Genomic DNA, 23,921 nt, shown 5'->3' on the forward strand with positions numbered 1-23,921 from the left:
GATGCATAACGTAATGAGGATTATAAGATCTACGCTTAGAGTTGCAAAATTATGTAATATCTACGCACAAAAACGCACAATTCAACGCATTCCTTGCAAAATTAAATAAAAAAAAGCGTGAATTTTCTCACTTGTCAACGCTGGTTACCGTTCATCTTACATGTTTTTGGCAAAGAAGTCTTTTGCACTATAAATAAGAGACTCTGCAAAAAAGTTTTAAATTTTGTGTTAAAAATTCTGTAACAAAAGAACGACTAGCTAAAAAGGTGAAAATTTTGCAATCAATCATTTTTGTTCTAAAAACGCTCAGTTACGCTCAAAGCATCGGTTTAATATAACATATCAGTTTTCTTTTCTTCACTAATTCAATCGTCGTCGTCTTCCAAATTCAAGTCCTTCACAATCGCCCAGTCAACAAACTCCTCAAATAGGATAACACTGCTCGAATTCCAGTTCACTTTCTTGAATTCGGCATCAACATCGTCAATGTTGCCGACCCACTCTTCCATTTTCTCAACTGCATCCACGAATTCTGTGTACGAAATTCGGTTGTCTTGATTCACGTCTACTCTGTTGAAGGCTACATAGTACTCGAAGTACTGAAACAATCAGTTATGTAATTCTACACTTTAAAGAAGCCAAGTTTTTACAATCTTGATGTTCAAGTGCAGATCAGCTTTCAATTGATGAATCTCCTCATTTTATTGGTCCCGATTTCGAGATAGGATGGCTAAGATTTGTTCCTAACGACTGTTATTTTGTATGACCCTGCAATGCATAGGCTGTTTGTACAGTGGTGTGTTCCAATATAGCAACTTTTTAAAAAACGTGTAACAGTAAATAGTAAAACATGAGTAAAAATTTATAAAGTGGTTACATGTAAATGACCTGAATTTTCAATCTAATTATTAATAATGGTCATAATTTTTCGGTTTTTTTGCCTGTTGTTACTTTGCAATTTCGTTTTTTCGACTTCTTTTTTCCCGGATTTTTCATTTTAGCTATTTACGGAGCTAATCGTGCCTTTTACCGAACTATTGTCAATTGAAATTAGAATTTAGAAAAAAAAATTAACAACTAATTTCAATTGACAATAGTTCGGTAAAAGGCACGATTAGCTCCGTAAATAGCTAAAATAAAAAATCCGGGTAAAAAGAAGTCGACAAAACGAAATTGCAAAGTAACAACAGGCAAAAAAAACGAAAAAGTATGACCATTATTGATAATTAAGATTGAACATTCAGGTCATTTACATGTAACCACTTTCTAAATTTTTACTCATATTTTATTATGTTTTCTAAATTCTACTTGTGCCTTCTATAAATTGTGCCTTCTATAGTTTTTTTAATCAATAGACCAACATACCATATTGAGCCAGAGACTAAATATTTACTACAATTTTTTAATCAACTGAAGAAACTCGTAATCTGAAAATCTTGTGGTCAAAATATTATCGTATTCTGAGATAAGTTCCTTAATGTGAACAAAAAGAGATGATTTACAATTACCGTGACATACTCATGAAAATTGATATCATTTTGAAAACCCAATTTTCTCTAAGTTTGTACACCAAACGTCTTCTTGCATTGACAACGAGCAGTCATGTATATCGTAACTAAAAGTCAAAAATTGTATTACTGAATTCGGTGTGTCTTTTGGCTGCTGGTCACCACTTTGAAGTAATTAAACTCGATGTGATGATCGGAGAAAACATGTGATTTCCGTTGTTTTTGCCTGAGAAGTTATCTCGATATAAAAATACGCTTAATTATATGACGTGTTTCGCACACAACTTACGTTTTGAAAGTTACGTTACCCATACATCGTCTTGAGGATAGTTTTTGTCCAAAACGATGTTTTCAGATGAATTTTGCATCTGTATCTTCATTGGTTTCCAAAGGAAAAAACCTTCAATAATTTTGCAATTTTTCAAGCAAATGCTTATTTTTCAAGCAAATTTGCGTTGCCAAAACCCTTTTTCAAGCAAATGCTTATTTTGTTTAATTTTCAAGCAAATGCTTACTTTTCAAGCAAATTTTTTTTGCCAAAAGTTTTTTCGATTTCAAGTTGATAGCTTTTCATGACAATATGAGTTTTTTAGGTTTCTGCGATTAACTCTTTTGCGCAACCCAAAGTTTTTTCTCTGAAAACACAAAATTGTTCATTTGCTAGAACGTTGTGTTTATCAGGGAATATATAATGTCGTTCGAAATTTTTAATAATTTTGGCATCAATTATCTGTAGTTAGATGGAACTTATACTTGTAGTTAATTAATATTATACCTTGTTCAAAGCGTATCAGGGATTGTCAAATTGTTCTACGATATTACGATGAATTGTTATCTTGTACGATCTTGCAAGTTTCGTACCATTGAGTACCAATAGTTGCTTAATCTTGTTAGAAGTTTTAGTTAGAAGCTTATTAGGGAATGTGAGGACTAAGTTGTTACGAGGAATTGTTTTATCGTAAGAACTTGCCACTTTCGTACTGACGAGAGCCAATAGTTGCTTAATCTTTTAGTAAGAAACGTCATGGGGAATGTGAAATCGTACCAAGTTAGTACGAAGAATTTCTATCTTGTAAGAACTTGCAAGTTTCGTACTGCAGGGAGTAAGATCTTACAATTTCTTGTAAGTTTTAGCAAAAGTCTTACTAAGAATACTTATCTTGCAAGTTCTTGCAAGAAGCATAATTATCTTGTTAGTTCTGTTTGAAAATTTGTAAGGTCTTGAGAGATTGGTACTAAGGATACAGAATCTTGTAAGTTGACCTAGTAAGAATTAGTTCGAATCTTGCAACATAAACATTCTTATTCCTGTATGACTCGGGGTGTATCGGAGGCATCAATGATATATCGCTAGAACTCGCGTTGTTAACATTTTTGTCAATAAAGTTTCTCAGTCATACAGGGTCAGAACATGCTCTCATACACATCGTAGTGTTCTTCAATCCGTTTGAAATGGTTAGAATCGAAGTTTTTTTTTGTTTTCTCTGTCTGCGTACTTTCATCCGTGCTTTCAACAACAAATTATAGACGTTAACTAGAATTGATAACTTTTTTGCTTTAACTGCTTCTGGAATTATTGACAGAACTTACAGAATGAAATTACATATTTCGTCGAAAACAAGTAGACAGAAAGTGCCTTATGATAGTCCCCAAGTTAACTTTTTTCAAAGCTGCCATATGATTACGTTTTCTTATGTTCTAAACTGTTCAATATGAAATACACCATTTTCAACAGTCGCTCTACCTGTCTTAGTTTGGTCAGGAATACTCTGAACTCTTTCTTTCCAATGTACTCATCGTTTCCCCCAGCGTTAGAAGCCTTTGAGTCTTGAAAAGCCCTCAAGATGACTGATTTGCTGTCAAAGATTTGGTCCAGTTCTAACACATCGCGAATGCCTTTGTCGATTTCAGCCATTGCCATTTGACCATTTCCTAAACACGGAAGTTGTGGCTTTAACCAAATTAACTTTTTGTTTTTTTTTGTTTTTTTTTTAGAATTTATTGCAAGCCACCGCTCCTACCAAGCAAAGTGGACCATTGATCCTTATTACCTCTTTAATTTTCAGAATAAAGACACGTGAAAAGGGGCCTCGCAGTGTGGGATATGGCCTAAAATGATTGATTATACTAATACTGTTCAAGAATTGATTATAGTAAATTATATTATAAAACATAATTCGTATTATACTTTACAATACTTTTGTCTCAAAATTAGGGTTAGGGACTCGATCAGGGACTCTTGAAACATTTAAAGTGGTCCAAACTTCTCAAGGATAATGGTTGGAAAAACAATTAAATTGTAAGTCCCGTTTTGAGGCCAAAACTGTTACAAAGTTATCTTCCATTTTTGGTACTATACAGGGCTGAATGCTTGGTTCATTGGCAGTCATCTACGCCCGAATTTCAGTCTTACACATTTACTGGAGCAGTTTTCATGAAGCCTTAAACTAGTCCCAACTTTTCATTGAGCAAGTTCTCGCCAACCACACATGAAAGGATGTTGATATAGGTCTTTCGTAACCCTTGTTTAATTAGGGAAAAGTTCAATACATAATCTGTTCCAATAATCAACAGTAAGAAATGAAAGTTCAGAGGGGCATAAAAACCTGTAACTGTTGGATTAAAAAATTTATATGGGAACAACAGTCTGCTTTAGGAAATTTCAAAATATACAGTTTTAAGTTGAACCATAAGTTTCCAAAATTAGCCCATCCACAGCTTGTCCAAAATTGGGTTTGAGCTCAACCCCAACTATTTTTCTCTAAGACTATGCGACGTTCACTACCCAAACCCAATTAGGGATTGTCAACTTCAAAAAAAAGATGCTCACAAATTTTTAGCTCATAAGATCAACTCTTGTAGAAATAGACAATGCAAATATCTAATAAACTTGGGTTAGGACATCACTCATTTGTCAACAGTGATGCTCAGGTAGTCAATTGCTCAGGTTAAATTTTCGAGAATTTTCAGAACACTGGATTTTTTGATTACTCGTTTGGCAAGCTCAGGAGATTGTAAAAATAATAATTTTAGTAATTTTGGTTCCTAGGTAATCGCAGCGGAACGGCAATAGGCCACAGCTGCCTGTTCTCAGCTTCCCTTTTTCTTTTTATTGCCCACATTTCAGACTGTTCTTATAAAGCAATATTGCTTTTTTTCGGTTGCTATGACCACTTTTTCGTGTCTGAAACTTTGATGTGGTACATTGGTCATTGCTGCCAACATTGGTCACGCTATTTCAACCTGAAGCTATGCTTAAGTAAGAGCTCATCCTCACACAGAGAGCTTCACAGAGGCAGGGGATTGGACTCTCTACCATACGCGTTCGAATCACACACCTTATCTCTTCGGCTGTCACACCACCGCGGTTATTGATTGTATTTTAACCCCAGTGATTGTGGAATTTTTATCGTGTAAGATCTGATAAGATGCTGACTAAGAATTTTTATTTTGTAAGATCTTATCAGATCTTACACGATAAAAATCCCTCTTATCAGATCTTACACGATAAAAACTCTGGTAAGAGGAACTTTTATCGTTTAAGATCTGATAAGACATCTTATAAGATAAACATTCTTCTTATCAGAATTTTTATCGTGTAAGATCTGATAAGACATCGTATAAGATCAACATTCCCCTTACCAGAATTTTTATCGTGTAAGATCTGATAAGACGGAATTTTTATCGTGTAAGATCTGATAAGACATGTTTTAATTTTTTCAATATATTCGTATAACGTAGTCGAGGTCCTATGAATGTAAAAAAGAATCGGTCAGCTAACCAATTATGAAACAAAAAATGCTTGTTGATTCTGTTTTGGCGGAAATTTTAGTGTGAGTCTTAACTGTGTACTATGGCTAAACTTAGCAGTCCAAGATAGTTTTGGTCTTTGAAACAAAAATTCAGCCAAGTTTGATAATCACCGCTTCGGAGAAAACCCCTGCCACTCAAATAATCTCTTTTACAATATCTTATAAGTCCAACAAGACAGTGTATTTTTCTCTTTGTTGCTCTGGCACTTAAGTGTTGCATGCTGTAGCTTTTCGGCTACTGCTTGAGAGCAACTCTGAATTGCCTTCAATATGAACAATATACCATATTTCAGGAATTTATATAAGAGGAATTTTTTTATCGTGTAAGATCTTATAAGAGGAGTTTTTATTGTGCAAGATCCTATAAGAGGAATTTTTATCGTGTAAGATCTTATAAGAGGAATTTTTATCGTGTAAGATCTTATAAGAGGAATTTTTATCGTGTAAGATCTTATAAGAGGAATTTATATCGTGTAGGATCTTATAAGAGGAATTTTTATCGTATAAGATCTTATAAGAGGAATTTTTATCGTGTAAGATCTTATAAGAGGAATTTTTATCGTGTAAGATCTTATAAGAGGAATTTTTATCGTGTAAGATCTTATAAGAGGAGTTTTTATCGTGCAAGATCCTATAAGAGGAATTTTTATCGTGCAAGATCCTATAAGAGGAATTTTTATCGTGTAAGATCTTATAAGAGGAATTTTTATCGTGTAAGATCTTATAAGAGGAATTTTTATCGTGTAAGATCTTATAAGAGGAATTTTTATCGTGTAGGATCTTATAAGAGGAATTTTTATCGTATAAGATCTTATAAGAGGAATTTTTATCGTGTAAGATCTTATAAGAGGAATGTTTATCGTATAAGATCTGATAAACGTCTTATCAGATCTGATAAGAAGATGCATCCCCTTACAGGCTATTAGCAAGATGGTTTTGTCAGAAATTTGTCAGATCTCACACGATAAAAATTCCACAATCACTGGGGAAATTACGCAAAAATTTGAAAAATGTAAATTATATAAACTTTTATAATTTGTGAAGTACCTTTTGGACAGAAAGCAATTAGACATCTCACATTAATTGTTCATGTAAGCTGTGAATTCATGTTTCTACTAAACACAGATTTTACCACACAGATAACTGAGAAAAAACAAAAACTCTATAAACAGGCAGGTGTTCACAGAGCATGAAGCTTAAAAATTTACAAGAGCAACATTTTCAACAGTTCGAAGATCTGAAATTTTTTTTGACGTTGATCGCACCGTAGATTTCCCAAGTTAGGCACCTGGTATGAACCGACCTCTAATCAGACCATCTTTGAGTGAACTCCTGCGCATCATGCACTTGAATTTCGTAATTGAAAAAGTTCTCTAAAGCTTGGACGGAGGCGTGAAAATGTGTTCGTTCAGATGTAACTTCGGTCTTGCCAGTCGTAAAAACCCGGTAATTAAACAAGGTCATATTTGATTACAAGTAATCTTACTTTCATCATACATATATCCCCTGTTATCATACATCTCTATGTTTCCGCTGGAGGTCAAAACATAACAGTATACTGGCAACAATTTCAATGGACCAGAGCAGAATCCCTTAAGATCTTAGATCGAATTCGTCGGAGGTTTGGACGCTGGAAACGGTCAGCGGGCAAGAGCCGCAAGAACGTCTCTTCACAGTCTTTTCAATCGGGGTGGTCTTAGGTCTGGTTTCGAGCTGGCAATAGTCTGAAAAGTAACTCTGAGAATGATCTCGGCAAGGATCGTAGAAAAATTTAGATGACAGTTGAATTTAATAATCAGATCTCACTTTCGTCTGTTTTGGTCTGATCAGCAGAAGTGAGCGCAGACAAATTGGAGTGCGCAGAATTCTGCATTATCGAGTTTATTTCGTGTGCAATAATCCGATCCGATCGAAATGCGCATTATGGACCGTTGATTTGTGGACTAAGCAGAAAACAATTTCAGACAAAAATGGTCAATTTATGAGACTATCACGTAAAAATTAAAAAAACTACCAATTTCTGACTGACGAAGTTGAAAAAGTTTTCAAAGCTCGTTAAACAAGAACGAGGAGCCAGCTCAAGTGTACAATTGAAAGTTTAGTTTTTGAGGAGTAGGAGGAAATAATTAGACAAGTTATCTTACCGTTCACATCGAAATTTTTGAACATTTCTTTCCTTCTTTCCCTGTCCGCTTTGTTCCGGCCGAGGGGCAACTTCTCCCCAATATCATCCCAGTCAATGTCTTCCCAGGACGAACTATCCACTTGTCTAGCTTTACGTTCGTTGGCTCTTCCAACAACTTCGATGGTAAACAAAAACATCAAGCAAAAGAACTTTAAAAGATGATTTAAAACTGTCATCCTGTTAAGCGCAAAAACAACAAAATCGAAACTAACAAATCAGCTAGAATAAAGCAAGAGAAGCAATAAAAAGACTGCAGCAAATGAACTGTTAAAAAGTTATCTGCTTTGGTTCGCTCAAGTTAGATCAAAATAAGGCAGACCTTCAAATGTACTTCTTTCGTCTACCAATATCAGCGAACAAAAACTTGATACGCCTGAAAAAGTAAAACGCGTTGAGCATGCAACTTCTGAAAGAGGCTAAACTGTTAAAATGAAGTTGATGTGTTGTTTTCGTTTGTTCACAGTCTTTGTTTGTTTACCACGACAAAACGCATTCGTTAGAAGTATGATAAGGAATGTAGTAAAGGAAGCAGAAATCTCAAATGAGCCCTTTTCGTGACTAATACTATCACATATTTTATCTTTGAGAGGACAACCAGTTTACCAAACTGAATGAGCATGAACTTATGATCTTCAAACGTTTTTGATGTAAAAAGTCCAGTCTGAGAATAAATTCGACTATATCTTTAAAGGAAACTTGTAAATTAACAAGCACAGCATAAACGTTATGTTAAAAGCTTATTTCAAAAATACCAAATTACCAAAAGTCACGGGTTGTGTGCTATTTTGTAAATATTAGGCTCCGACTGAGGATGTTCGTATAAATTCTTGTGTACAAAAAGAGGTAGTTTATTAGTAAGAGGAGATATCATTAGTCATTTTTTGCAATAAGTCAAAATGGAAGTCATTCAAAGCTTATATTTAGAACCATTTTAGGTATCTAAAACTCTATTTGACGTCGGTAACTTAGTATAGATGAGTTATCAATTCATTTGGTCATGCTAACGTAATCAATATTTCCTTTTGAGCAGAGAAAAAACTTTTTGCATGTGAAACTCGGAGCAAGTTCAAATGCGTTCTTTTTATCGAAATGGCAGTGAAGAGCAATATCGATTGAAGAGCAACTTTGAACAAGTTTCTGAAAAACAATACGGTTGCTGATGTTCCCGTTAGTCAGATTTGCTTGATGAAAGTGTTACACGATATTCGGCAATCTAAGACAACTAATTATCACTTCCAAATTCCTTCAAAAGCCCTGGTTTTAACGGCTGCTCTCTTATCAGAGACAAAGAAAACTTTACATCACCAGTTCATTTCTGTGGTTGCAAACATGTCCGGATATTACCTTTTTGCAGGTAAACATTGTGAACTTTACTATCCGCTATCCTGTAGATCACCGTTGCATTACTCGATATTCAATTAGTCGCAGTAACTAATCATTCAGCTTTGCTGTTCAAACAACATGTTTCGCTCAGAAAAAAAGTAATCCAAAGTAAAAACAGTAAACTTTGTTTTAGCTTTTGTTAATAACTCAAGTAAAATAAACAAATCGGAGAAATCCCGAACCAAAACATTGTAGCCCACTGACTCGGCTAATGTTATGCAAATTTTAAAGCCTGTATCTTTAACCAATGCAAAACACTTTTCGACCCAGATTTTCTACTTGAATTTCTTAATCTTCAATTTGGTAAACCAACTCAAGTTTTCAATTGTTTCTAATAACACCAAATTGAAACAAGTTTAGGGTTCGTTTAAGCCAATAGGAGCATCTTACTCTGTGCGTTGCACAAAATTTCTCTTACTTCGGAACTTTGTTCCTCAGAGAGAAAAATTTAGAGTATCAAAGTTAATAATCTTTTTTCAGAAGTCCAATTTAAGTTGTGCTGTACAATCACTAAGATGATTCACAGAAACAAGACACGTTAACAAGTAGTTCACTTCTCCAGAAATTATGATTCAATACACACTGATGTCAGTTTAATAACACTAAACTATCAAGATTCAACTGGTTTTGGTTGAGATTCTCTTCATCTGAGGCAATGATTAGGTTCATTTGTTATGGCCTATCACTTTCTGGTCGCGTCAGCCAGGTCAACCGAGTGAACCCACTCATTTCTCTTGATTTCTTTAGATTTGGTCGCTCTCGTGTCAACGTCCGCTGGTTTGTTGATATCGCTCACAAGTTTCCACTGTGAAATACGAGTTGTATCCAATATCAATGCTTCACGGTTGGCCTAAAACAATTGTTGTTTACGATGGGAGCTGTGTATTCAGTGAAAAACTGTAATTGAGCCTGATGAAAAACTGCAACTATTTAAACTCATTTCGTAGTCTTTGACTATCTTCTTTGTTCCTTGACTATCCTGTTCATTCACTCCCACAGCCATGAGTGCTGCTTAAAATTCTTCTAGTGGTATAGAAAGGTGTCTCATCAGCGCCACTCAGCGTTTTCTATTGACATTTGCGGAGTGATTTGAATATTCTTTCGGCTCTTAACGTAGATAGGCCAATGCACACATCGTGACCTCAGATACTACAACAAACACATGAAGTTCAGTTTCGTTCTTCGCTGAGCTGAAGCGTCTTCTATCGATGCTTTTCTCAGGTAAAACTGAAATTTAATTGTTTGACATGAATACTGCTTCTTCAACATGTTCCACTTCGTTGCTCTAATGTTTTCCACTCTTAGTTTGGAAGCCTTTGAGAAGTCATCTCATCTGAACACTGAACGGATGAAACAATCATATTGACAGAATCAATTACTATTTTTATTTACGGAATTTTCTCCATGGTTATAGGTGATTCAAATGCTTTGTTTGTACCTGTGCACACCTGAATACTCAAGACTATCATCCGTAACAGTCTTCGTTCTCCACTTCCTTTTGTCTCGAGTTGATGATTGACGTCAGGTCTTCTTGGATTGCTTCGGTAAGTACGTTGTTGTTGAACACCCCTCTTCATTTCAAATCCATGTCACGAGCGAAGAGATTGTAACTGATTGAAGACTTGAATTGCTTCTTAATGGGTTCTACCAATTTGCTCAAATGGTCCTCTAAATAGAACTTTTTTTGTATTGCCTTTGCTACTATGGGACACACTCCTTCGTTGTCTATTCCCAATCGCATGAGAGCGTAGTTTGTAGAATTTGGAGAACTCTTAGCTTCAAATACTTGACGCTGATTTTCCTATATTTGAGCAGGTTTGTTATATCTTGGAGGCCACAGAAATCTCAAGCAAATTCTATCCTGCCTTGGGATTCGTTCAGCACCTTTACGAATACTTTTTTTACATCTGTATCTATTGAAACTCGATGCAAATTTTTCAATTTTATGTCAATTTGGAATATTTGCTCTAGTAACGCAGACCCAAGGCTTAGCTGTAGTTGTTCAGCAAGTTTGACTCCGGTTCTCTCCACGACATTTGCGCTTCGTACCGCTCACCTGCGAACATGGTCGTACTTTCGGTTGTTTTTTGTGCCAGCTGTTCGTTCTTTGACTGACTGAAATCGTTGACTTTGGAAACACAGGTCTCTATGTCCCAACAAGTTTGGATATTCTCAGCCACTTCTACAGGTTCTGTCAGAAAGAATTGACAAACATTCTGTCTCTTTTTACCTGTCAAAAAAACTCCGCTGACTACCGATTCTAGTTTTTTTTAGAACAGAGAAAGGCTCACATCGTGTTCTTATAATGTAGTCCAATGGGCGTTGTAGCTCATAAGCCTCTTGACCGAGGATCATGACAAGTTTCAAATAGGTAGAAGTTTTTGTTAGGTAGAACATTCAAGTGATTGAAATTTTGCCTCAGTTTGTTGTATCGTAGTAAGGGTTTCCCAATTAGATTGATGGGTGGGCAAACGCTATTACTGAAATTACATTTGAATGTAGTACTTTTAATCTGAGAGAAATATTTTCTGTTGTCAGATCGTTTGTCTCTAGTGTACCGGCTATGTTGAGCGTAACACCAGTGTCCTGATATTATCGTAAATTTTTTTGCACACTCTGATCGATGAAGGAAACCATTGATCCCTGTCGAAAAAAAAACTTTTGTCTTCAGAAGGTTGCCACCGCTCTGTCTTGAGATCAGAAACACTTGAAGGAAGCTAACTTCGTTACTATGGCTGATTGTTGCGCTTGCGTTGACTTCGAGACTCCCTAGTCTATTTAGTTTTCCGAGTGTAGCAATCGGCTTTGCTTCATATTGTTTACCGATCATTCCATCAAGGTTCCTGTGTAATGGACTGTTCCAAATGTTGTGAGTGCCATCAGCTAGCGGACAAGTTGTCCATTTCCTTTTGCTTCTTTTTCACTTCTGAATTTCCGCTGGAATTCAATGTATTTGTGTTTATTCGGATTTCTACCTTTAGCTCTCTGTAGAAAGCTGAAAATCCTTCAAGCACGAATGGCATTCTGGATAGCCTTTTTAGAAATATCAAATCAGGCAAGCCTTTGTAATTTTTATCAACATAAAACCCGCATTTCTCTTTGACAATTAGAAGGTAATTTATCTTCTGTCACAAACGATCGCGAGCTTGATTGCAGATCACCAACTTGTTGATACTGTTTGAGCACAATCACAAAGTGAGACACAACAACTGAGAAAAAGATCAGACCCGATCAGTCCGAGGCTTCAGTTGATTTTCCTGCGGAGAATCTTCAGCTGAGGATCAACAATCAAATGGAGCCCTCCAAATTTCTTCTCTAGATTGTTTCAAATAGCACTATAGAATTGTCCAGAAAACCCATTCCAGAGCTTGCTAGCGTTGCTTTGCATATCAGTAGCGTTTCTGAGATGGTTCATTATCTCTGATTCTATTTTTTGTTTTTGGACTATTGTAGCAATGAAAATATAAGACCACTTGGACCAATCGAGTGTGTTTCTGACGAAATTATTCAATTGGAACTTTGGTAGGTTACTGTTACCTAAACAACCACTATTGTATTCAAAAGCAGCTCTGGATGAAGGATCACGTGGACTTCGATATCGTGAGAAGCGTCTATGCCTACCCATCTCAGTTGTTGCTTCAAAGTGAGCTGTTAGTTGACCTGATGGTTGAGAATTGTCAATTCTTGTGGAGCACTGGTTGACTGGAAACAAGCATCATCATTCTCTAATGCTGTTCTCTTCACTTTGCGCTCTTGCTCGCGCTTTTTTCCATTATTTGGTGCTTTGTTTCAATATATTTCATTCGGGCTTCTAGCTCTAGCTTCATTCAATTGGACCGCACCTGTTATAGTTGCAACTTTGTTTCGAAATCTAATTTTTTATCTGTTCTTCAAGCCTTTGCTTCGCTTTAGAATGTATTCTGACTGATTCTGGTTGCTCTGTTTTGTAGTGGTTGGGCGGATGAGCTGTCAGTTGGGTAGTGGTTGTTACTCCAGCTTTCATTCACTGCATGAAATTTGTTGCTATGCCTTGCATTCACTGCTCGTTGCGTGCCTTTGCTGATATAAACAAGACAATGTCCACAATTCTTTTTGCACTCACTTGCTTGTTTTATTTGGTCCTCCACAAAGTTTGCCATGTGGGGTGCAAGCATGTTTCAACGTTGCAGTTATTTGAAGATTTCCTCCTCTAGAAGGCGAACGATTTGATGATAGAGGACCTTTAGATTGTCGGGTTGGTCTGAATCTTCAATTATTTTGTAGCCCAGCCTTAGTTTTATGTTAATGTCTTCCGCTAGATCTTGAAGCTTCTGATCGTAATGGGTTTGTGCTGGCTATTGTTGTACGGCTTTGGCAGAGGATTTGTCGACTAAGTTTGAACTGCCTGGTTGCTTCTCGCTTTTACTTTGCCAGTTGGCTTTAAGTAAGGTTCGCTCATCAATTTCTTTTTTGATTTACATTTTTCGGTTTGTTTTGCTGGCGTTTCGTAATTGATTTGTTTGAGTTTTGTTCATTGGGCCTCTGACACTCTCTTTATCAAATTGAGCAACAGTTTGCCTTCAACTCTCCGCTTCGGTTTTTGTTGTTAACTCGAAAAATAAACCAAATCCGGGAAATCACGAACCGGAAAATTGTAGCGCATTCACTTGGCTATTGTTGTGCAATTTTTTGAGCTTCCAATTTTAACAAGTAAAAAAAGTTCTCAAACAAACAAGACTAGGCATGAATAAAGTCAATAAAGGGAACACAAATTCGTTGCACAAAATTCTTCCCTCTTAGGAATTTTGTTCTTCAGTAGGAAAGATTGAGATTATCAAAGTAATTTCTTTTTTCACAAGTCAAAGTTAAGTAGTGCCGTACAGTCAGTAGAATGGTTTTTAGAAGCCAGAGAACAATTATTTACCGCTGAAAAGGTTGCTGCATTTCAGTTTAATAACACCAAGTTAACGAGTTTTATCTGATTTTTGGTAGTTTATCCTAATAGTCATGTTGTTTCAAAATCGCAGTTCTGTTTGGTTGTAAAAAAGATTTCGACAAAAAGGGAAGACTTTCCTTCCCACAGCGTAACTTTTCATTGTATTTTTAAAGCAGTGGAAACTTGTTAACAAAATAGAGGTTTGAAAAAAATTTCTGTGTTAACAACAGGTTGTTTCGCAAACCATTCGTAAAGAGTCTGATACAAATTCTCTGAGTTGTTAATAACCCACCAATACCTCGTAAACCGGTTTCGCTAATATAATGGTAGTTCGAAGTGAGTTTCATTTTCACATCATGTTTCAAAATCACGTACTAGCAGTAGCTCCAAAATTTAATTGTTGACAAAAGTCAGCGAGCATTAAAGGTTGCTGGTCACGATATTCTATGGTCACTGCATGTTTTGGCCTGGAAATGATTTTCTGTTAATGAAGCGTAGTCTTCAAACTGATGATACAACAAGCATTTTCTATTATATGAAGCACTATATTTATCGAAACTCTATTTCCCTTACTAGTGCTACTTCCGTTCTCCTTCGTTTTCCTGGCCTACAGTATTGGAGCAGTCAGTCTCAACCGTTAATAAGCAAGAAAAAAATTAGTATCACACAATTTTGAAGATTGGTTTCAATTCTCTTCGACAACAGAAAGATAACAGAGATACATTGTTTTTATTAATCTTATCTCCTAGTTTTTTTTTAAATAAATTTTGGGAAAGTGCGTGCTTAAAATGCCGAAAAACTAAACAAAGCACAATAAATAACGACGATTCGTGAGAGTTTTTGCATATAACACACAAGGCTCCAATATAGCTCGCGAGTTTGTTCGAAAAATTAGTCGAAATCAAACAATTGTTTAGGAATATCCTGAACCACGTGACACAATTTCTCGCAAATAAATTTTGTAAATGTTGTTTATTGACTCTAAAGAACCACTAAACTGATTTTAAAATTAAAATGATGCCAATATGCTTTTTGATTTTGGTTTGCTCAAGCTGAAAATGGACCTTCAGTTAATTTCTTTAACACAGTAAGTATGTTCGTACGTTTGACTTTTTTAACTAGCATTTTTATCATTTTTTTAAGTATTTTTAATTCTGACAACAGATAGCCGCAATTCAAACAGCCACGAAAAACATTAGAGATAATCTTGAAACGCAGTTTTGCTGGTTTCAGATAAGTATAAACCTCGAAAAGTGAAAGAGAAGCCGATTTAAATCCATCTAGAATTTAATTGCATGTAAATAATGATTCAGAATGTTTTTTTCAACATATTATAAAATGTTCCTGACTAATTTTGTCTCTTTCTTTGTCATGTTCAGAAGTTTCTGAAGAAGGAAGGAATACTTTGTTTTTTGCTACTTCAAGCGAACAAAAGGGGTCTTCTATTCTAAAACAGCCCGCTGAAAAAGTTGCTTTCACTCAAAAAATTTTTAAATATTTTACTGCACTATGATTTGTTAACAGGATTTATAGTTTCGACGTTTTCCATGCATTTTTTTGTTTATTTGAATTTCAAGTCATTAAATTTCTTCAAAAAAGGTACACTCGAAACTTGAGGTCGTTAGATGTCCAAAAAAAGTTGGATACAACCGGAAAATAAACTTTTCAGGGGAGAAAGCCTGAATTAAAATGCAAAAACACTCAAATTGAGTATCATTGGAGCAGCAGCATTTATAGCTAACAAAAGATTTACCAATAAAGATACAAAAATTTATGTATAAAGTTTTAAGAACTTGATCTATAGTATTGCGAAAGAAAAATTTCTTTCGCAATACTATAGATAAACCCAATGACAACTTTTCGAGAAATCCACACCCGGTTTAGGGTTATAGTCATTCAATGCAAAAGAGTTACAAAAATTCACCTCATTTGTTCAAGGATTATTGAATCTGATTTAAGTTCACAAGAAATATCGAAGGAGTACGTGACAAATTACGCAGTAGAATAAAGTTGTGGACATGCAGGAGGTGAGAGGTTCGACTCCATGTACAGAAAATTCTTTTTGTAAGAATTGCGTTGAATGCATTGAAAGTAAAAAATGGTGCCAGACAAAAGCAAGTATGTCCCGACCGTCCCAGACGGAAAGTACCTATGTCCAGACTATCCCAGACGGAAGTTGTCTTTGTCCAGACTTTCGTGCGTTCAGCAGACTTTCTTGCGTTCATGTCCAGAATTTCGTGCGTTCACCAGACTTTCGTGCGTTCATTTCCAGACTTTCGTGTGTTCACCAGACTTTCGTGCGTTCATGTCCAGACTTCCGAGCGTTCATGTCCAGACTTCGTGTGTTCACCAGATTTTCGTGCGTTCATGTCCAGACTTTCGAGCGTTCAACAGACTTCATGCGTTCATGTCCAGACTTTCGTGCTTTCACCTGCAGGTTTATTTGCTTTCACAAGGTTATAGTGCGTTCATGTCCTGATTTCTGAGCCTCCGACAGTTTTTCGTGCGTTTAAGTTCATACTTTTGTGCGTTCACCAGATATAGTTTCGTTCACCGCGTTTTTGTGTTTTCATGTCAAGATTTTTGCGCTTCAATCAAACTAGGATGCGATGATCCAAATTTTTCCTCTCAAGTTCAGACAAGAAACTTTTATTCAAATCAAACACAATTAGCATGGGATATTTCCGGTGTCCATTGAGAAAAGACTTTATATGTGGATTTGTGGACTCATGGAACCCTCTGGCGTCTTCATCTTCAATGGGCATCTACAACCATAAAAAGTTAGTTTTTAAGTCTGGACATGAACGCACAATTTTTTGTGCGTTCATGATCAGACTCTCGGGCGTTCAAATTCAGACTTTCATGCGTTCATGTTCAGACTTTCCTGCGTTCAGCAGAGTTTTGTGCGTTCTTGTTCAGACTTTCTTGCGTTCATGTCCAGACTTTCGTGCGTTCATGTCCAGATTTTCGTGCGTTAATGTTCAGACTTTTGTGCGTTCATGTCCAGACTTTCGTGCGCACCTGTCCAGACTTTCGTCCGTTCACCAGACTTTCGTGCTTTCATGTTCAGACTTTCGTGCGTTCAAGTCCAGACTTTCAAGCGTTCATGTTCAGACTTTCGTGTGTTAATGTCCAGACTTTCGTGCGTTCATGTCCAGACTTTCGTGCGTTCACCAGACTTTCGTGCGTTCATGTTCAGACCTTCGTGCGTTCATGTTCAGACTTTCCTGCGTTCACCAGACTTTCGTGCGTTCTTGTTTAGACTTTCTTGCGTTCATGTCAAGACTTTCGTGCGTTCATGTCCAGGTTTTCGTGCGTTCATGTTCAGACTTTCGCGCGTTCATGTTCAGACTTTCGTGCGTTCATGTTCAGACTTTCATGCGTTCATGTTCAGACTTTCCTGCGTTCACCAGACTTTCGTGCTTTCTTCTTCAGACTTTCTTGCGTTCATGTCCGGACTTTCGTGCGTTCATGTCCAGATTTTTGTGCGTTCATGTTCAGACTTTTGTGCGTTCATGTCCAAACTTTTGGCGCTCCTGTCCAGACTTTCGTCCGTTCGCCAGACTTTCGTGCATTCATGTTCAGACTTTCGTGCGTTCATGTCCAGACTTTCGAGCGTTCATGCTCAGACTTTCGTGCGTTCATGTCCAGACTTTCGTGCGTTCATGTCCAGACTTTCGTGCGTTCACCAGATTTTCGTGCGTTCGTGTTCAGACTTTCGTGCGTTCATGTTCAGACTTTCATGCGTTCATGTCCAGACTTTCGTTTGTTTGACAGACTTTCGTGCTTTCATGTCCAGACTTTCGTGCGTTCATGTCAAGACTTTCGTGCGTTCGACAGACTTTCGTGCGTTCATGTTCAGACTTTTGTGCGTTTTTTTATGTTTCCAGACTATGTAATTTTGAACGCACGACGCCCCCCTCGTGCGTTCATCTTCGGTCTGGACATACTTGCTTCCGTCTGGGACCTCAACCTGGGCCGCATTTCGCCGCAAAAATATGTACAAAATTTTCGGTTAAAAAAACAACTTTTCAACGCTTATCTTACATATAATTCCAATTTCTCCTTAAACCGGGAAAACAGACAGCCTTGGACAACATTGCAGAAAGAAGCAGTTGATAACTGTGCACTAAATAGGATAAAAGTCCAGCGTAAAAATTATTAAAAAAGAGCGACCAAGATCTGCATTTTTGCGCAATATACACTGTGTAAAATAAAAAATAATTTCTTTTCATGAACACAACTGAATGAACCTTCAAAAAAGTAATAGATGGAGACAGCAACCAAAAGTTCAATCATATTTATTGGACATAAATGGTGTCAAATTCAAAGGGAACCTAATTCGTCAGTTAGCCTAATTTTGCGCAATAAGAAGCGCAATGAGATCAGTGTTACTTGGACTGATTGACAGGACAAAAGGCTACTCAAAACAGTTCATTCTCAAGAAAAGTCTGCTATTTTTTGAAAACAAATGAGTAGAATAAGATACGAAAAGAAACTTTGGAAAAGATAAATGTGTACTTCATCAGATATCCAACAAAATGTAGCGTTATTTAGATTAAAATTTGGAAAAAAAATAAAAAAAAAAATTATTCCATGAAAAAGCTAGTGTCCAAGTCCTAAGAACCATTGGTTTTTTTCCACATTTAAATTGTTAATTTTTCGAAGTAAAGTTACTTCTCAATCTTTGACCTAATTGGAGATTTAATTGGCCTAAGTGGCTTGAGAAGTCTCTTTGCATAAAAAAATTGTATAAAAAGGCAAATGGTTCATAGGACTTAGACACTATCTATTTCATGGCCAGACTTTCGTGCGCTCCTGTCCAGACTTTCGTGCGTTCACCAGACTTTCGTGCGTTCATGTTCAGACTTTCGTGCGTTCATGTCCAGACTTTCGTGCGCTCATGTCCAGACTTTCGTGCGTTCACCAGACTTTCGAGCGTTCATGTTCAGGCTTTCGTGCGTTCACCAGACTTTGTGCGTTCATGTTCAGACTTTCGTGCGTTCACCAGACTTTCATGCATTCATGTTCAGACTTTCGTGCATTCATGTCCAGACTTTCGTGCGTTTATGTCCAGAGTTTCGTGCGTTCATGTTCAGACTTTCGTGCGTTCATGTCCAGACTTTCGTGCGCTCATGTCCAGACTTTCGTGCGTTCACCAGATTTTCGAGCGTTCATGTTCAGACTTTCGTGCGTTCACCAGACTTTCGTGCATTCATGTTCAGACTTTCGTGCGTTCATGTCCAGACTTTCGTGCGCTTATGTCCAGATTTTCGTGCGTTCATGTTCAGACTTTCGCGCGTTCATGTCCAGACTTTCGTGCGCTCATGTCCAGACTTTCGAGAGTTCTTGTCCAGACTTTCGTGCGCTCATGTCCAGACTTTCGTGCGTTCACCAGACTTTCGAGCGTTCATGTTCAGACTTTCGTGCGTTCACCAGACTTTCGTGCGTTCATGTCCAGACTTTCCTGCGTTCACCAGACTTTCGTGCATTCATGTTCAGACTTTCGTGCGTTCATGTCCAGACTTTCGTGCGTTTATGTCCAGAGTGTCGTGCGTTCATGTTCAGACTTTTGTGCGTTCATGTCCAGACTTTCGTGCGCTCATGTTCAGACCTTCGTGCGTTCACCAGACTTTTGAGCGTTCATGTTCAGACTTTCGTGCGTTCATGTCCAGACTTTCGTGCGTTCATGTCCAGATTTTCGTGCGTTCACCAGACTTTCGTGCGTTCATGTTCATACTTTCGTGCGTTCATGTTCAGACTTTCGTGCGTTCGGCAGACTTTCGTGCGTTCATGTCCAGACTTTCGTGCGTTCACCAGACTTTCGTGCGTTCACGTTCAGACATTCGTGCGTTCATGTTCAGACTTTTGTGCGTTCATGTCCAGACTTTCGTGCGTTTGACAGACTTTCGTGCGTTCATTTCCAGACTTTAGTGCGTTCGACAGACTTTCGTGCGTTCATGTTCAGACTTTTTCGCGGTTTTTTATGTTTCCAGACTATGTAATTTTGAACGCACGACGCCCCCCTCGTGCGTTCATCTTCGGTCTGGACATACTTGCTTCCGTCTGGGACCTCAACCTGGGCCGCATTTCGCCGCAAAAATATGTACAAAATTTGCGGTTAAAAAAACAGCTTTTCAACGCTTATCCTACATATAATTCCAAATTTTCCTCGAAACGGTAAAACAGACAGCCTTGGACAACATTGCAGAAAGCAGTTGGAAGCTGTGCACTAAATAGGATAAAAGTCCAGCGTCAAAATTATTAAAAAAGAGCGACCAAGATCTGCATTTTCGCGCAATATACACTGTGTAAAATAAAAAATAATTTCTTTTCATGAACACAACTAAATGAACCTTCACAAAATTAATAGAGGGAGACAGCAACCAAAAGTTCAATCATATTTATAGGACATAAATGATGTCAAATTCAAAGGGAACCTAATTCGTCAGTTAGCCTAATTTTGCGCAATAAGAAGCGCAATGAGATCAGTGTTACTTGGACTGATTGATAGGACAAAAGAATACTCAAAACAGTTCATTCTCAAGAAAAGTCTACTAATTGTTGAAAACAAATGAGTAGAATAAGATACGAAAAGGAACTTTGGAAAAGATAAATGTGTACTTCATCAGATATCCAACAAAATGTAGCGTTATTTAGATAAAAAAATTTGGAAAAATAATTAAAAAAATTATTCCATGAAAAAGCTAGTGTCCAAGTCCTAAGAACGATTGGTTTTTTTCCACATTTAAATTGTTAATTTTTCGAAGTAAAGTTACTTCTCAATCTTTGACCTAATTGGAGATTTAATTGGCCTAAGTGGCCTGAGAAGTCTCTTTGCATAAAAAAAATTGTGGAAAATGCAAATGGTTCATAGGACTTGGACACTATCTATTTCATGGCATAATTGAGAACAGAACATTTTTGGACGTTTCTATCGGGTACATTTTTACTTCATTAGATAACCTATTATTTTTGAAGTTAAGGGAAATTTCAAAATGCTTACACAGCAGCATGTCGTAAAATTTGACTTGAGTGAAGTCCTTTTCTTCGCTAAAGTGACCTTGGTCTTGTTAAAATGTTCCATTTGTTTTGGCCTCACTTGAATACTTTGTTGGGCTTCACAAAATAAATTGCAAACTTATTGCCTAAATTATTTTTATTTATGGACGTCTCCCAGTTAATTCTACCTCTGAAGATGCTCACAACCAAAAAAACATCAAAAACAGCAGTGAATAATTTAGAACAGGGCTGAGAACATAATACTTTTTTGACGTTTCCAATGGGATCGGTTCTTTTCTTCCTTAGTTACAGTATTATGTTAGACGTTAAGTGTGAAGGCTGAACAATATAAATTTCCTCAAACATTTGTTTTTATTAAAGCAACAGATTTAGAGAACCAAGCAATGCAATATTGAGTCATTATATGCCGTTGTGCTTCTAAATTTAGACACGGAGTACGGAGAAATACGGAGACATAACTGTGCTCACCCAATCACCGATTGAGAATTGACATGTTCAACAAGAATAGCAGGCCATAAATGGAACTGAAACCACAACCACGGAGGAGCAAAAAACTGTAAACTTTGAATGTTAAATTGATAAAAAATTGTGGATTGTCACAATATCATTGAGCAGTAAAAAAATTGTGTCTTGTTAACGTGAAAATTGCAATTTGTCTAACCATCGATTTCGTTTTAAAAATTTAAGTTACTAGAGAAAGGAAATTAAAGAACCTCTGATAGCTAAACATTAGGTTGACCACAAATCCCTTTTCTTTGACCAGATGAACGGTTTATAATATGTTCGCGGTGAAAGATTGAATTACAGTTCACAGATTTGAGTTTTCGAAACCAAAAACCTAGATGCTACGTCATCTCTATGGCTTCGGCCCCAGTGACTAACGAAGGACCTCTGTTTTGACCAATAATTCAAGACCGATTATGGCAAAAATGAGTTCTCCTGTGGGTATTGTGTTCATTCTGAAACCAAATGCACCCTTAGATTCCTTTCAATCAAAAACAGTGAGCAACCTACAGGGTTACAAAATATTTGATTAGTTGATTGGAACTTACGGAGTAGTTCCAGCAATCGAATTTATTAATCAGCAAACTTGAACAATTAGGTATTTGGCAAACAAAACAAAGTTTAATGCGACGGTATTTTACAGTAGAGTGGATATAAAGTGCGGAAAAAGCAAACTGCACTATTTTCTATCCCGACAGCTTGTAAACCGCTAATAACGAACCAGGAGGTAAAAAAATTCCCTGTCAATGATAGGAAAGCAGCTGTTATATTTGGTCCGCCGACCCGGGCAGTGGAAAATCAATCGATGTCTAACCTTGAACTAAGCAACAAGCCAACGAGGCAATTCGAGTTGCCCAGTTGAACGCCGTTGAGTTGCCAAATTTGCCAAAAACAAATTCACGAGACAGAAAGGCGTCAAATTGCGGCGTCAAAGTAGATAAATTATGACTCGCTCACATAGTCACAGCAACCTCAAGAAAAAAATCAACCACTGCATAATGCAGATTGAGCTGAAGAAGAAAGAAGGCTACCACCTGATCAAAAATAAGTATCGGCCAACCAAAGTTAAAACAGTATATAATCAAATTTTGCAATTTGATATGGGCCTAGAGGAGCTGCTTGACAAGAGAAATGATATTTTTAACAATTTGGAACCCTACTGACTACAAAAAATCCGACAACGCAATTATATCATCAATCTAGAAGCTGATTGGTTGTCATATATCAACAGTCAGACAAGCATGGAAGATCAGTAGAAAAAGACTCTTCTCCAATGCAAGGCTACAGAGCCAAATGCTAAAGTTTCAGGATCTATCGGAGAAAATTCCCAAGGCTCAGTTAAGAATCAACAAGACGAAAACCAGGACAACGGGCAAAAGCGCCTTCTGACAAAAAGTCAAAGACAGCAGAGAAACTTGCAGCTTTGGAAAAGGAAGTTGACTCCAAGATGCGTTCGAGAAAAATTGAATATGATATGAAGCAAAAGGAGCCTGAGATAGAACCGTTCGGATAAATAAGGTGAGCTCAAGCTGGAGTACGAAAAAGAACAAAGAAACTCTTGACGCCCGAGACTCTGGTACTGATGGTGCCGCGCTGAGTATAAGAAGTCGATTGCTTTTCAATTGGAAAAGTCCAAAGAGCAAGGACATCTTCGGCTGACTCGACAAACAAATAAGTTTGCTAACTTTAGGGATTGTAGTTTTGATCATACAAAGAAGGGGCACGACGAAAAAAGAGTCATTTTTGATCGAGAAAGCTTACTTAAATACAGATCCCCAAGCTGCCAGTGCTTCAAACTTAACCGTTTACCCGACCTGTCTGAGCGCGATATACCAAGCAGTAGTAGTCAGCTACCAAAGTTGAACTTAAATTTTTTCGACTGAAATCCAATCCAGTGACCGGAAGGGTCGAAAATGTTTGTAGCAACAGTTCATAACCGCGCGTTTCCCAACTCAGAGAAAATGAGCCACTTAAAAACTTTGTTCACTGGCAAAGCAAGAGCGGCTATATCAAGTATGGGCTAATCCGGAGATCTATATGGTGAAGCTTGGCTTTGTTGGAACTTGGACATGGACGATCTTACCTAATTAATGAGGCACAACTCAATGCTCTGAAAAATCAACAGGCAATCCGATTGCACGATTCCAAAGCTTTTTTCAGTTACTTAACAACCATCAGCAATGTAGTCAAAGCTCTGACGCACTTCCAACATGACGGCAACCTGCGATCTAGTGCAACACTGCGTTTGAAAAGATGCCACCTAAACTGAAAGAGAAATGGTGGTTTTATGTAGATGAAATCAATGAGGACCGAGCAGATCTCTGTCGCCTAGAAAAACTATCAAGAATGTCGTTCATTTACAAAGGAATGACACAAATCCCCATGGGAGGTAAGGAGGATAATCGACGAAATGAGAACAAAGTGAAGCAATTCTCAATTCTTTGATTTTTAGTGCAATCTCAAACGTATAGGAAAGGCAGCCAACAAATACCAATCACTGCCCATTAGCCGACGCTAAACAAAAAATTTGGAACTGGCCTTTATTTAAGAACATGAACATCAATGATCGTTATGCAGCTGTGGGGAAGCAA

At 37.2% G+C, this 23,921-nt stretch overlaps 1 protein-coding gene across 1 annotated transcript; it reads right to left on the reverse strand.

Moving 5' to 3' along the window:
* Positions 1–202: 202 nt before the first annotated feature.
* LOC142341035 (flagellar calcium-binding protein-like) lies at positions 203–8,031 on the reverse strand. Its single transcript, XM_075391868.1, has 3 exons — positions 7,465–8,031; positions 3,253–3,440; positions 203–599 (listed from the first exon to the last, which is right to left on the reverse strand). The coding sequence occupies exons 1-3, from the start codon at positions 7,679–7,681 to the stop codon at positions 366–368; spliced, it is 639 nt and encodes a 212-aa protein (XP_075247983.1). The 5' UTR covers positions 7,682–8,031; the 3' UTR covers positions 203–365.
* Between the last annotated feature and the right edge of the window lie 15,890 nt (positions 8,032–23,921).

This window comes from Convolutriloba macropyga, chromosome 6, assembly GCF_964194025.1.
Source record: "Convolutriloba macropyga chromosome 6, txConMacr16.3, whole genome shotgun sequence".
Lineage (NCBI taxonomy): Eukaryota > Metazoa > Xenacoelomorpha > Acoela > Convolutidae > Convolutriloba > Convolutriloba macropyga.

What these genes read in the sequence shown, in the direction of transcription:
- LOC142341035 (XM_075391868.1), bottom strand. Translation starts at nt 7,681, where the DNA reads ATGACAGTTTTAAATCATCTTTTAAAGTTCTTTTGCTTGATGTTTTTG. An exon ending in CAAAAATTTCGATGTGAACG is followed by an intron (nt 3,441 to 7,464) that starts GTAAGATAACTT and finishes TTCCGTGTTTAG; the next exon opens with GAAATGGTCAAATGGCAATG. An exon ending in TCCTGACCAAACTAAGACAG is followed by an intron (nt 600 to 3,252) that starts GTAGAGCGACTG and finishes TGATTGTTTCAG; the next exon opens with TACTTCGAGTACTATGTAGC.